The sequence below is a fragment of the Myripristis murdjan genome, chromosome 7, assembly GCF_902150065.1.
Source record: "Myripristis murdjan chromosome 7, fMyrMur1.1, whole genome shotgun sequence".
Taxonomy (NCBI): Eukaryota; Metazoa; Chordata; class Actinopteri; order Holocentriformes; family Holocentridae; genus Myripristis; species Myripristis murdjan.
In genome coordinates, this window is record NC_043986.1 from 34,337,319 (window position 1) to 34,353,010 (window position 15,692).

At 39.8% G+C, this 15,692-nt stretch overlaps 1 protein-coding gene across 1 annotated transcript; it reads right to left on the reverse strand.

Annotated features, from left to right (window-relative positions):
- Positions 1–1,024: 1,024 nt before the first annotated feature.
- dram2a (DNA-damage regulated autophagy modulator 2a) lies at positions 1,025–15,334 on the reverse strand. The gene is made up of 7 exons (XM_030056059.1): positions 15,204–15,334; positions 13,011–13,078; positions 10,294–10,436; positions 9,177–9,354; positions 7,800–7,882; positions 7,562–7,654; positions 1,025–1,864 (listed from the first exon to the last, which is right to left on the reverse strand). The coding sequence occupies exons 1-7, from the start codon at positions 15,332–15,334 to the stop codon at positions 1,742–1,744; spliced, it is 819 nt and encodes a 272-aa protein (XP_029911919.1). The 3' UTR covers positions 1,025–1,741.
- Positions 15,335–15,692: the final 358 nt, after the last annotated feature.

Sequence of the window (15,692 nt, forward strand, 5' to 3'; positions counted from 1 at the left end):
AGATGTGCAGCATCTCAGTGAGCTCTGTTGAAGCTCACTCACTCACAGGATCACAACATATCTAAGACAGCAAAGGTGGAACAAAACATTAAAAAGTAGTGTGGGTGGAGCTGTAGTAGCTACTGGCTGTTATGCCCATAGACATTAAGAGGCTAGATTGCCCCCTCCCCCTTTTTTCACGGCAGACTTGGCGGCCATCTTAAAGCGGTCGACCGCCCAAACACAGAGTGGGACTCGGTCACAATAATAAAGCTGGTCGATGGAAAATGCCTCAACATTGTGCAGCCTACGATTGTAAAAACCAGCGTACTGCACAATCCAGACAACCGGGAATCACCTTTCACAGGTAAGACACATGTTTAGTTTAATTTGGTCATTATAACTTACCCATTATTACTTACCAGGGACCACCTGAGCCCCCCAAAAAGCTAGGGAAAACCCTGTACTCAGTGTACATTTTAAACAAAATCCCTCAAGCCATTCCCACAGCATAGACTGTTTAATGTATATTTTGGGTCTAATGTTAATGCTTGACTTTCTACTGAGCCATCGTTTGAATACTAAAGTGTGTGAGAACCTCAGACGAAGAACCATATTTTTTTCACATTTTAGATAATCATCAATATTACACTATGTAGACTATCACATTAATGTGTATATATTTACCTTGAGAATTTGCTTATATCAGAAAGAAAATGATCAACTGAGGCCCTCTGACAAAGAACCATATATGCATGTTTTCACATTTTAGATAATCAATATTTTCACATTTTTATAGAAACTCAGTGGGGTTTTAGAAAGATGAGTGCAGCTGCGGGAGTGAGAATCCAGGCATTGTAGACAGAGTACGCAGAGGAAATGGGCTGGAATAGTAACAGAACGGCTGCCTATGGTTCTGGTTCTCAGGCAACAAGGGTACAATGCCAGTTTATGATAATATTTTAATGTTACTGAAATACAATTATACTAACTAAGAGTATTTTATAGTATTGGAATAGTAATTTATAGAGAATTGTAGAACTTTTCAGTACAAGAAACAAAAGTGCTTCACATCAAAAATACAACTGCATAAGAAAAACAAGGTAACCAATATTAAAGTTAAAGACAAAATATAAATATTAAACAACATCAACTTTTGTTAAAAAAAAAAAAGAAAAGAAAAGAAAAGAAATAAAATGGGGAACTGAATCAGCAAGCCTGATTTCCTCTTGCAGAAGATTATTCTAAAGTCTACGAGTTCTAGTAGCAAAGGCCTGATGTCCTTTCATTTTGGGACAAAATAGTCTCTCACACAATAACTTTATGTTGTTTTTTACTTGTTTTATCCAAAAGCCCTATCATAAAGAATTACAAAGAATGTGCAAAAGAAGGCAACAAGTTCAGTCAAATGAAGAAAAAAAAAAACAAAATAACTGAAAACATGTCATTCTAAAATTTTAAAACCAGTTTCATTTCAACAACATTATACAGTAACGGCAGCAAACCTATCTGTATTGATCTACATCTGCAACACAGTTACAAGACAAAAGTTACAGAAAATATTAACAATGAGTAATGCAAGTTGATTGTGAAATTTGTGATGAGCAAAAGACTAGCATCACATTTTTATCCCACAGCATATCAGGTACAAAATACATGAAATCATTTTTTATGCACTGTTTCCATTTAAAATATTAACAGTCCTGAAGAACATTTGGCAAGTAAATGAAAGTGTTATGTTCACTGAAGACTGGAGTCCGACTCAGATGCTGCCAGCCAGCAGTGGTGAGCGCTCTCCCTGATGGACATGTCCTCTGACATCGTAGTGGTCGTAGTCATATAGATGGTTACTGTGCAGAACAGCCTGCACCCTGATGTGGAGTTTCTGAGGAGACATAACATGTAGCATTTATGACAGTTTTCACTCAAAACACACTGCAACAACTTGAGTGACTTGGCAGTTGTAAGTAAAGACTTGGAAGCATTCACACATGAGAACTCATCTGAAGCTGTTAAAGGACCATGCATTTTAATTTTGTATGTTTAGTGTAATATCTACAAAATGTATATACTAGCGTACAGTTATTATATGATTATATTTTAGAACTCCAATATAATTTTTCCAATCATATCCAGTTACTGGATTCCTTGCATCCCACTATGATATGAAAATGAACTTTCAATGAACTTCAAACTTTCTTCACAGCAGTATTCCATCACCATAATGAAGTCGTGCACATTAGCTTTCCTAAAAGCAGCAGCACTGAGGTGTTTCAATGAGCTGACACTGGCCAAAGGGAAACAGAAAACAGTTCTGAAGAAATGTTTCCTTTACCCAGCCAGTTATCAGTTCTGTGGGTTATAAATGATGGTGACTTTGTGTTTCTGTGGTCAACAAAGAATGTGTTTCAACCAAACATTCTATACTGAAAATGGAGGGATTTTGATTATAAGTTGTGAAAACTTGAGTGCCCCTACATGATTTGGAAAATGTTTTGTTACAATGGAAAATGTAGTTAAATTATAGTACCTGGGCCAATCATTCAAAATCACCCATGTAGTCCTTTGATGACCCTTTTTGATGATGAACCTGGAGCATTCCTTAACCAGGGACTTGCCAGAACCTGTGAGGTTCAGGAGCTGCCTTTTCTTTCTTTTTCTACTGCATGGGAAACTAACCATAAACAGCTGGGTGCTGAAGTCTTTTTGTTGTCTTACTTCATTTTTCCTCACTGTTTACCTGCGTGGGAGAAAAGCCGCCTTCCGGCCACTGTGACGAGGCCACTTTCCTGTCCTATCCACCAGGACAGCAGCAGCATTCCAACGTTACTGGAATGTTGTTTGTATATCTATGCTATCTACGTTAGCATAGATATACAAACAACATTGTGTTTCTGTAACTGTACTGCAGATGTACAGTACAGGCCAAAAGTTTGGACACACCTTCTCATTCAATGCGTTTTCTTTATTTTCATGACTATTTACATTGTAGATTCTCACTGAAGGAATCAAAACTATGAATGAACACATGTGGAGTTATGTACTTAACAAAAAAAGGTGAAATAACTGAAAACATGTTTTATATTCTAGTTTCTTCAAAATAGCCACCCTTTGCTCTGATTACTGCTTTGCACACTCTTGGCATTCTCTCGATGAGCTTCAAGAGGTAGTCACCTGAAATGGTTTTCCAACAGTCTTGAAGGAGTTCCCAGAGGTGTTTAGCACTTGTTGGCCCCTTTGCCTTCACTCTGCGGTCCAGCTCACCCCAAACCATCTGGATTGGGTTCAGGTCCGGTGACTGTGGAGGCCAGGTCATCTGCCGCAGCACTCCATCACTCTCCTTCTTGGTCAAATAGCCCTTACACAGCCTGGAGGTGTGTTTGGGGTCATTGTCCTGTTGAAAAATAAATGATGGTCCAACTAAACGCAAACCGGATGGGATGGCATGTCGCTGCAGGATGCTGTGGTAGCCATGCTGGTTCAGTGTGCCTTCAATTTTGAATAAATCCCCAACAGTGTCACCAGCAAAACACCCCCACACCATCACACCTCCTCCTCCATGCTTCACAGTGGGAACCAGGCATGTGGAATCCATCCGTTCACCTTTTCTGCGTCTCACAAAGACACGGTGGTTGGAACCAAAGATCTCAAATTTGGACTCATCAGACCAAAGCACAGATTTCCACTGGTCTAATGTCCATTCCTTGTGTTTCTTGGCCCAAACAAATCTCTTCTGCTTGTTGCCTCTCCTTAGCAGTGGTTTCCTAGCAGCTATTTGACCATGAAGGCCTGATTGGCGCAGTCTCCTCTTAACAGTTGTTCTAGAGATGGGTCTGCTGCTAGAACTCTGTGTGGCATTTATCTGCTCTCTGATCTGAGCTGCTGTTAACTTGCGATTTCTGAGGCTGGTGACTTGGATGAACTTGTCCTCAAAAGCAGAGGTGACTCTTGGTCTTCCTTTCCTGGGTCGGTCCTCATGTGTGCCAGTTTCGTTGTAGCGCTTGATGGTTTTTGCGACTCCACTTGGGGACACAGTTTTAGCAATTTTCCGGACTGACTGACCTTCATTTTTTAAAGTAATGATGGCCACTCGTTTTTCTTTAGTAGCTGATTGGTTCTTGCCATAATATGAATTTTAACAGTTGTCCAATAGGGCTGTCGGCTGTGTAGTAACCTGACTTCTGCACAACACAACTGATGGTCCCAACCCCATTGATAAAGCAAGAAATTCCACTAATTAACCCTGATAAGGCACACCTGTGAAGTGAAAACCATTTCAGGTGACTACCTCTTGAACCTCATCGAGAGAATGCCAAGAGTGTGCAAAGCAGTAATCAGAGCAAAGGGTGGCTATTTTGAAGAAACTAGAATATAAAACATGTTTTCAGTTATTTCACCTTTTTTTGTTAAGTACATAACTCCACGTGTTCATTCATAGTTTTGATTCCTTCAGTTAGAATCTACAATGTAAATAGTCATGAAAATAAAGAAAACGCATTGAATGAGAAGGTGTGTCCAAACTTTTGGCCTGTACTGTATATACCCCCAACTTTAATGTCCCACACTTTTTACAGGTCTTTAACACTAGTCCACATATTGCAGACAAAAATGTGGTTACTGGGGGAGAGTCATTGGTACAGACCCACTTTTACCCACTTTCACTTTATATATCAAAAGCATTCAATAGAATTATAGCTCCAGACCCACGCCTAGGCATCTTTGGTTCAATATTGATAACCCATCTGATTTTCTCAAATATTTAGGGCAGCCCATTTCCTTATGTACATTTTTGGCTGAACACCTTATATTACAATTCTCAGAGGTTAGTCCTCCGTCACAACAGAGATAAAGGGCTCTATCTTTCACACTGCGCTACCCGTTGCCACTACCCGCTACCCGTGAATTACGCATTCAGCAGCTTCCACTATCCCTAAACAGTATCTTGCGCCCACGCTACCCACTATACATTATGCTGACTCCGTTATTTGCGCCTGAAGGTGTGTCCAGGGTGTGTTTATGCGCTTTCCCTACAACTGCTATCTTGACCACACACGTTAGGGAAAGCGGATAGCGGGTCCTCAGAACCACCGCTATCCCATTTGGGCTTTTACAAGAGCACGCCCAGGCGGCTTCAATGTGCGTCCACTTGAACGTGCACATGCGGCTCCACCTCCCCAATTAACTCGCCTATAAAAAGCCACCTTGCTTTAGCCTCAGTTGAACCCCTGAGAAAATGGCAGAGACAGTACTAAATCGCAGCCTCCCTCTCTCCATCACGGGTTTCGGTTTGTGGATTTGGGATAGTGCAGCCTGCTCTTAAAGGCAATGGCACCTGGCACACTGATTGGTTTAACTGGCGTAACGCCCAAACCACACCTATGCATAATATAGCGGGTAGCGCAGGTTAGGATTTAGGAAGAGGCGTTCCCCCGTAAAAGTTGCTATCTTGTGCACCTCCCGCTATCCGCAAAACACCTGCGCTACCCGCTATATTATGCATAGGCATGTTTTGGGCATTACGCCAGTTAAACCAATCAGTGTGCCAGGTGCCATTGCCTTTAAGGGCAGGATGCGCTATCCTAAATCCTAAATCCTAAACCCGCGATGGAGAGAGGGAGGTAGATTTTCTCAGGGCTTCTACTAAGGCTAAAGCAAGTTGGCTTTATATACATATTATATATTAAATTATAGGCGAGTGAATTCGGGAGGTGGAGCCGCATGTGTCCAAGTGGACGTGTCACAAGGTTGTACTGATTGAGTAAAATCCCCGGGCCACACCACACACACACAAGAGGCAGAGGTGGAACTATGTGTAAACTAATTTATTGACAAGGTAGATTAGGCAAATAAAATATTAAAAAATAAAAATATAGCACAGCTGCTGGCTTATGATAAAACAATAAAACACACTGGCTTAAGTGTCCAATTAAAACAGTCTTTCCTCTAAACAGTCTATATGAGTAATATACTCAGTCTATTCCAGCGGCGTCCTGGTATCAGTCCGACCGTGTGTGTGGTGAGGCTCCGTCGGGGCGTGCATTGGGTGCTCTCGTAACAGCCCAAACTTTAGGGATATCCGCTATCCCTAAAGTGTGTGCACAAGATAGCAAATTTAGGGATAGCGCATGAAACACGCCCACGGACACACCTCCAGGCGCAAATGACGGAGTCAGCATAACGGATAGCGGGTAGAGTGGGCACAAGATACTGTTTAGGGATAGCGGAAGTTCCTAAATCCGCAATTTGCGGGTAGCGGGTAGTGGCAGCGGATAGCGGGTGGCACAAGATAGGGCCCTCAGTCTTCTTGAAAATGTGGCAACCCCTGTTTGATAAATGGACAACTGCCCACAATGAGGCTCAATTGAAACAACTGAAAATAGGAGGCAACTGCATCATAAATATCTGTTCTCCCAATTTCACTGTTTGTAAGTAGACCACACTTTGTAATATGTTGGTGTTGTTAATGATTCACTGTTTTTTTTCCTTCTTTTTTTTTTATCCCTGCACAGTTATCCTAGTCTTAGTTTTTGTTTTATTGTATCATTTTATTTCATGATATTTGTTCATGCTATTCTTGTTTCATGTTATTTTGCTTCCTTTATATTGTCTATTTCTGAAAATCAATTTAAAAAAATCACTAAATTGCATGAAATGAGCTCTCAAGACCCCAGAACTGGCTGTGAAGCGCTGAAAGAAGCGTAAGGAAGGAATGATTTGTTGGTGGTACCTCATTCACATGTTGAACTCACTGGAATGCCCACATCTAAAATCAGAATCAGAATCACAATCAGAAATACTTTACTGATTCCTGAGAGGGAACTGGGTAAAATAATTGGATAAATTATTTATTTATGAATCTAAAACCAACCATAAATAAACTGCAGCAGATAGTAGCCACTTAAAGACCCCATGAAATAGACTCTTATTTTCTTGATTTGATGTATTTCCTGTTGAAACAGGATGTTTGGGTGGCCCATGGTGCAGAGAAAGAATATTCACAAGGTCAAACCAACAGGATCCCGGGTTGGGAGAGAAACACACTTTTATTTTGAAGGAATAGGTGAATGAGAGAGGATGTTTAAAGATTTGTTTTTATTTGTTAAAATTTTAATTTACACCCACTAGTGCAGGATGATGTCACTATTTAAGATAAGATACAGGAAGCAGAGGTCATGTGAGGTCATTTCATGGGGACTTTAGGGATAAGTAGGCTGATTGTTTACTGATAATGGAGAAATCCTACCTCCTAATGGAAAAATGCAACTTTGATTTAGCCTTCTATGTGGTCTTTATTTTATGATAATATAGATTTATAACTGTGTATTCTTTTAATTTGATGAACAGACAAACAGTGAAGATTACTGTTTGTAGCTGGCCAAGCTAACATTAGCAGTTGCCATTTGTCATTGACTCTCATTAGTGAGTCATTTTGCTGGTGACAAATCAATGCTATCTATCTTTTTGGGCATCCATGGAAAGCACCATAATCTAACTTTTCATGACCTTGGACAGCCAATATGTTTCATCTCTGTTCATTTGGGACTGGACTTCTTTGAATGCTACCTGAGAGTCTCTAAAGTACCTGAAAGTCTCTGATGTAGGTGAGGAAGAACATGATGAAGGAGAAGGCCAGCGACCACTCAGACACTGTGCTCACCAGATGAGCTGTGTAACCCTGAGGACAAAACGGACACACATTCACAGGACGGTTCAGAGGCAGTGTTTTCTAATAAGACCACACAGTGCTGGGTGAACTACTCCAACAGGAGCACTCAGTGTCTGAGTGGAGTAGTAAAAACTGAATCAGTGAAAGAGTTCACCTTCTCTCCTGGCCTCCAGTGGCGCTTACTGGTCACATCCACACCTGGCAGGTCATCATACAGGATCACTGAGGACACAAACACTGTGCACGTGGGACAGGGACAGAGACAAGGGGATGGAGTGGCAGAGACGGGGAAAAACAAGGGAAAATGGTAAGAGATAAATAATTCAATGGATAGTTCACCCATTTTGAAAAATGTGATAGGACAGTAGTGCTCTCTTCCTCTCATTGTTAGAGTGCTGGATGCTCCAAATGCTAACTGTTAGCCTCTTGCCATTGAGCTGGACTTCCCCCCAGCTAACAATCTTCAAACTAACTGTCTTAAATAACTAATTAACTAACATCACTGTACAAGTGTTGCTTTCTGGAACCAAAATGCACACATTTGATAGTTTTGCTCAAATGACTGTTTAAAATTGTATTTTTCCTGTTATCAACATCCAGAAAGATCCAGTAACTTCTGTTCTTCCTGTATCAGTCCATGTCAGAGCAGCAGCAGCCACCACAGAGACACAAGTGAGTTTGCTGTCATTTGTTGTCTTCACTGAACACCTGCACATGTTGGAGGACAAACATAACAACGTGCTCTGAAGCACTAAAAGGTAACTGGCAGGTAATGTGGCTAGCTTCTTGTTTTCCTCCACTCCCCTCCATCCCAGGCTTCATGTGCCCGTCAGGCTCCTGCCAGCCACTGCTGCCACTGAGGACCAGCAAACAGAGCTCACTCCACACAAGAAAATACTTCTATCTTTGACATTTTCTTCTTTTTTTCAACAGTCAACAGTCGGTTTTTATGCCATTTAGGGCTGTAAAAATTCTACCCCATATCATCAAACTCTTAAGTTTTTAAGATATTTTTTTCAAGACTGTTAGCTGGGGGGAAGTCCACCTCAATGGCAGGAGGCTAACAGTTAGCATTTGGAGCATCCAGCCAGTATCCAGCACTCAGTGACAATGAGAGGAGGATAGCACCACTACTGTCCTACAGAACAGCTGGAGGGGAGTGAAATAATATCAAACGTTTCAAAATGGGTGGACTATCCATTTAATATTTCACAAAGGTTTATAATTACAAATGGAAAAATTGAAATGCAAACAAATGAGGTGGAACACTCCAGTGGACAGTGGTGTTCAGCTGCTGTAGACAAGGTGCAGTACTGGATTCACATCATAATGGAAGTGAAAGAAAGCAGTGACATCTCGTTGATACAACTTGGATGAATACTCATATCATAGAAGGTCCACATGTTGTTTCTTCTTGCCATCAGAGGATATTTTAACTAATGCTAACTAATTGATTAAATCACCTGTACACAAGTGAAAACCACTGGTCTTTTGTGTGTGCAGTGTTACAGATGTTTCTGATGGTGCTCACTGGTGATGATGCTGGCCATGGTCCAGAGCCCCACAGCAGTGCGAGCCCACACGATGTCCTTGCTCTGGAAGCGAGGCTGCATGTGGTAAGACATGGCCGTCTGGATCAGGATATAGAGCACGCCCGAGCCAAAGGTCAGCGTCGCCCCCAGGAGATGCACAGAGATGATGGCACTCTCCTAGGGAATGCCAAAGATACCACATGCTTTCTGTTTCCAATAGTGGCATTTTCTACAGTATAATACAAGATCCATGTGTAAGTTAGACAGTATTTCTTTTTTGTTAAAAATGCAATTGAGTCAGTGTCATCAACCTCTAATATGTTGGATAAAAGTAATTATCCACTGAAGAATTGATCAATACCACATCGTGTATGGGAAGCCATTAATTGGAACTGATGTGAGCATCTAAGCATATGCAATCAAAGCATAACAAAATTATACTGAGACCACATACAATTATGCAGAATTTTTGCAGTTATTGTCCTACATTTTTTATTGAGGTTTAGTGTCTGATGGTCTAAATGTGTTTTTAATACCCACTTTAGAAAAAAATCCTATAGAACGAGTCGCAATACAGAGCCATCAGAGTCTGAAACAACACTCTGATACTGATCATTATTGTATCACTACTACATTCCAACTTTTTGAATCCTTTTTCCTGATAAACAAACTTTCACTTGACGTCCACAGCAGCAGATATGAACCAGAACACAAACTGAATATAAACTGTGGTTTATCAAACTTACATTTACATTTTTATTGAACTTATTATTGTGTAGGCTAATTATTTTAGCAATTATGCATGACTTATGTTTTTTAAATAAACATTTTTTTTTTTAAATCTCACATATCCCCTGCAGTATTCTAATGTACCACCAGGGGTACGCACACCCCCATTTGAGAACCACTGCATTAATGTGTCATATATGATTCATGCAGGAATTCTTGATGGTAATGTTGGATTTTATTTCTTTGTTTAAAAATTTGTATCTGTAAGTCAGTCTGAGCTGAGTTTCATTTTCATGTAGATAAACCTGGGTTCAGGCTTGAGGCTGTTGGATTTTAATCAGAGCTGAATTTGAGCGGTGACTGTGCACTACAGATAGCACAGTTTACCTGAAAGTTGGCGACGATGCACATGCCCAGTGCGCTCAGACAGCCCAGAGTCAGAGCAGCAGAGTTGAATTGGTGCAGCCTGGTTTCACCTCCTACCGCCAGCGCTTCCACCTGCTTGTAGCGCACATAGACAGTAGCTAGACCTGCACACAAACACACATCATGACTGCATTATGAAAACTGTTGTCAAGAATAAGCTTCATCATTTTCATTGTGTTTGAGGAAGTTTCACAATCAAAAAGATTGCCTTCAGTGTACAAACATATAAAAGTGATTTTTTTTCCAACTACCATTGTCCTAAACTACCAATAGTATTGCTGCCACTAGCACTGTCACTGCTTTCACTGCTGTTACTGCTTGTCTTCTACTGTTACTGCAACTACTACAGGTGTTGCTAGTACTATTATTAGTGTTACTACAACTGCAACTCCAGCTGCTGCTACTACTACTGCACCAATATGTCTTGCTTCTCTTTTTTACCAGCTTATGAAACCCAATAGTGATGCAACTTTATCCAGCTTCTACATTTGCTTTAAGTGTCACAGTAATCTTTCAAGGGAAACTCCAGTTGAAGTTTTCAACATTTTAAATGATTTCCCAGCATAATATTGACTGTCTGTATTGTAAACAACTGAAGGAAATAAATACATAAGCTTTAATTTGCCTTTATAATTAACAGACAGGTAACACTTGTCATCTTAGTCGTTACACAGACAGAACAAACAGGAACTGTGTTTGTAACAATGTGAATACATTGTTCCTTGGTATCATTAGCAGTATGAACTGATATGTAAGGGATAATCAACCATGGTACCATGGTTCTCTGACTCCAGCCTTAAAACTGTTTAACACTCACCTAGTCATTGATTATCCCACTTATTCCATGGTCATTTACCAACAATGTGACAGAGAGAGGAGGAAACAATGTAAAAAATGTCACTGGTGTGTTTTCCTTCCCGTCATTAGTTTATCAAGTCAGTGTGCTGCCACAGTTTAGCCAAACTACATGTGTATTACACAGTTTGAACACACACCTTCTGGCCAATCAGAAAAGACTATTCACCCAGACCATAGTAGAAAGATTAGAAGTTGTGAATGAGCTCAATTGGCTGTTAGCCTAGCTGCTAAATTAATGCTACACTAGATGCCAATCAGTTGTTAACAAAGATGTGGATAACAAAATCATTGCCATTCATAAATTAGAGAAATGATAATTGACTGTGTAAAGAAAATGTGTCCCTGAGGACTGTATTTACTCCACCCAGTTTCAAGTCATCAAAACACAACAGTGCTGCTGCTTTTAGGAAAACTAATGTGGACGACTTTATTACAGTGATGAAACACTGATGTGAAGAAAGTTTGACATCTCTGAAAGTTAACTTTCATATCATCTAGTCATCTAATAGCTGGAGAAAAGTTAGGAAAAATGATATCACGTTCTAAAATACTACTGATGCTTTGGTATTTTGCTATATAATTTGTGTTTTGTAGATATAACATGTAAAATCAGTGGTATGGTCCTTTAAGCTGGCTTGGTTTGTTTACGGATGAATAAGACATTAAATGCTGTTATTACCATCAGAAAGTTAGATGATCTATATGGCCTACAATAATGCCATATGAACATGAAGCTTTCTCTCAATGTTACTATCACCTGTGGCAAGTTTTCACGCTCCTTTTAGAAAATGCTTTTTAATTTTATTTTTTTTGCCAGGCTTTGCTGCTCATCTTCAGCTTCATTTGGGAATACCAACACGGCTGATGACCCACTTCTGGTGGCTTCAGTCATAGTTTATTATTAAATTAGACATCCAGAGTATATTAGATCAGTCTGGAGTGAGCAGGTGAAGAATGGGGCAGTCATGAGAAGCTAGTATATCTATTCACGCCAATCTAGCTGTACAAGTAGGATTTCGTTTTGTGGGGCTGATTTCTCCCACGTGGTGTCATGATTTGTGGAAGTGTGTCAACACAGGCAGTAAACATGGCCCTAAAAAGAGAAACGAGTACAACCTAAATTATATGGAAAGACATCACACTGGCAAGGACTACTTAATACTACAGGTGGCAGTAAAATAGAACACCACAGCAAAAAGACAAAATAAGATACAAGGACCTTTAATGAACTGCTGAAAAAACAGGATCCAGTAATTTTCCCATAATATTCTTAATTGAACCCTGAAAAAAAATTAAGGAGTGCTGTGCGTGGATTAAGACATTTTGAACTAAGATGCACCTTAAACATTCTACTGGAGAAATTTTAATGGGTCCCTTACATAACTCCTGCAACAGCCAATTAAGAGCTACCTGAATTTGCATTTCAAATGAAAGATAACATTTTTAGTGCACTATTGAGGTATTTTTTAAATATTAAATATTTTTGCATATAAATCATTTAAATATTATAGCATTAAAACATTATAGCATTTCAGTTATTCCTGAAATGCTATTATGAAGGATATCAAGAATGTCTTGATTACCCCTTAATTAAAATAGATTGAAATTCCCCTAAAATATACTTTCATTATGTAAAGTCATCTTCCTTCATGAGTTATCCAATGAACGTAGTGTTTATTTAGTTAAAACTAATGGTTTTGTATTGCATAATGACTACAGTGAATAGTGGCTTATGTTCCCTGTTTATTTGGGGAGCTGCTGAAGTGTTAAAACATTATGAAAGAATAAAGCATGTGAAAGCCAAACAGCCACAGTCTTACCAAAAAAAGAAGAGATGCTCAGCATGAACCCAAAGAGACAGCGCTCAGGGACCTCAGCACTTGTATCACTGTCAACACACAGATAAACCAGAAAAATGAATAATACACAGGCTCTGAGAACCTTGCAGCCTTGCACAGCCATCATTTGATTTCATTACCATTGTTTACTTCATGAAACCCAGTCTGGGCTGTCTTATTCAAACCATTTGGAAAAGAGGTGGCAGCAACTGGCGTTGACAAAAATGCATAGCAGGTGACTGAATCAACCATCTGTCAGTCATTAGCTACCTGTCCAGTCAAATTAACAGCACCCAGCACCAGAGCTAAGCAAATGACAGAAACTGTTCAAATGAATGTGAACAAGCATATTGGTTAGGTTACTAACATTAATCTACGTCAGTGTCCTGTGGTATTTCTTCTTATGTCGTCATCACCTAAACTATGCCTGCAGTCTCTTAAAAGAAACTGATTGCTATGACCATTTTTTGGTTTCCAGTCAAACATGTGGTCAGATCACAGAATTTGAATTGAAGAAGAACAGACTTCCTTTTCAAATCAGCATAGCAGGATGATTTGAACAGCAGCCATTTTTATGCATTTACAAAGAAGGTAACTTTGGACATTTTGGAACGGTCAAATATTCTTTCCTTCAATCTGCCAATCATCACATCAAGTAGATGACTATTGATGTGACTGTTCCAACAGGAAAACCTACAACTTCACCAATAATTTACCTACATAAGGCACACTTACATTTCATATCATACATAAAGCATATTTTGCAATATAATCTACAATGGCTTCCCGTTTTTATGATTCAGTGCTTTTAAACAAACTCAAAGCAGCTTCGTTGACTATGAAGAGTCTATATGAATGAATTAAACACAAATACTGTGAATAGCTGTGTGAATAGTTTGCTTGTTTTTGATGGGACCATCTCAGTTTAAAAAAAAAAAAAAGACAATCCCTTGGTTAAGTCATTCTCAAGGAAGGCACTTTAAAAGTTTGAAAAGTTTGCTGTCCACCTGTCCACCATCATGTTTGAAATCAGAGGAGAGTCACATGCAGTCAGGACTGATGGTGGGATGTCCTCTCCTGACCAGCTTGTCAGTGAATTCTACTTGTACAAGCAAATAAGTGAAAAAAAAAAAAAAAAAGATTCTGAAAACTCAATATCACCTTGTGGAATAATTCTAAAGCCATCCTGCCTGCTCTTGCCCATTTTGCTAGACAGTGCACGTGCATTCCAGCCTCAAACTGGGGTTCAGAGTGTGTGTCAACCACACCAGGTGTCATCTGCAGGCCTAGACACAGGAGGACTACAATGACTCTGGTGTTCATGATTAGAGCCTCAAACTGACCAAACAACTGATCTGCATTTACGCTGTGGTCAATATAAGTTGGAGGTAGGAGTGAGGTCGTTTACAACTCCATGCATTCGGGCTACACCAGGTCAGGAAGACGTGGATGCCACTACAGTAGCTGCTTTGCTTGCTTTGTCAGAGCACTGAAAAAAAAAGATTTCTAGAGATACAGCCTGCATTAGAGAAGATATTGAGGAGGGCAGCTATCGATAACTAGTGACATCCATGACAACTGCACGGTTCAGTGTTATAGGTTACACAACTACTGTTGTTACTGTACATGTTGATCCAAAGTTTGTCATGCTGAAAATCTACTTTGAACACAGGGAAAATGTATAGAAGTACATATTTCTTGTGATTAGCCATGTTGACACCATGTCAGCCACATACCACATACCACATTGCCCAAGTTCCTGACTGGGAATTTTGAAATAAGAGGAAGGGTTTTTTTTTTTTGTTTTTTGTTTTTTTGTTTTTTTTGTTTGTTTGTTTGTTTTTTGGGGTGGGGGGGTGGGGGGGGGGGGGGTGGGGGGGGGAGTTCTGAGTTATAGTCGAATGCAGCATTATATATAGGTCATGTAAATTCACAGTTCTAGACATGGATTCTATCATGGATAAATAAGAACATTTGTATCAGAGTACCTGTTCACATGAGTCAGGGATGGAACCCGGTTTGTATCCAATGTCAAACTACTGTTTGTCTCTAGTCATGGCTGTGTGTAATCTTTTTCTGGTGGGGAGGCATATTTATCTCACTTTTCCTGAAAACATTTTGGCAATTGAAGACATTACACTTGTTTTAAAGAACACAAGACCAGGTTGTATTTACCTGATGTAGGGTATCAGAGGATCAGTGTGACCCAGCAGCACAGCAATGACGTAGTTTACAATGAAGGTGGCCGAAGACCAGGCAACCAGTGTGGCAGGGAGGAAACCAACTCCCTTCTGACACCACCACATATCCCCTGGGAAGGAAAGGCAGCAGGAAAAAAAAAATCTGGAAAACAAACACACAACCAAACAGAACAACAAGCAGTCATGCAACTTCCGTTGTGATTTTACAAGCACAACATTTCAAAAAACAGTCACACTGACAAAAGACAGATGACTGTATAACAAAATCATAATCAGAAATAGTTTTTTGATCCCCTAGGGGTAATTGGTCATACTTGGTAATAACTGCAATGAGCACTTTCCCATTGTGGGAATCTGTAGAAACAAATCTGTTATATTAATTGCATACTAGGGTAGTCAACCAGAAGTTAATATAATTGGCTTGTACGTGGAAACATTATCTTTGAAAGTGTGGATATGGAAA

Excerpts from the sequence above, each read along its gene's own strand:
- dram2a (XM_030056059.1), bottom strand. The coding sequence starts at position 15,334 with ATGTGGTGGTGTCAGAAGGGAGTTGGTTTCCTCCCTGCCACACTGGTT. Across the intron at positions 13,079-15,203 it reads CCTCTGATACCCTACATCAG|TGATACAAGTGCTGAGGTCC; the intron begins GTAAATACAACC and ends GTGTGTTGACAG. Across the intron at positions 9,355-10,293 it reads GCATCGTCGCCAACTTTCAG|GAGAGTGCCATCATCTCTGT; the intron begins GTAAACTGTGCT and ends GGCATTCCCTAG.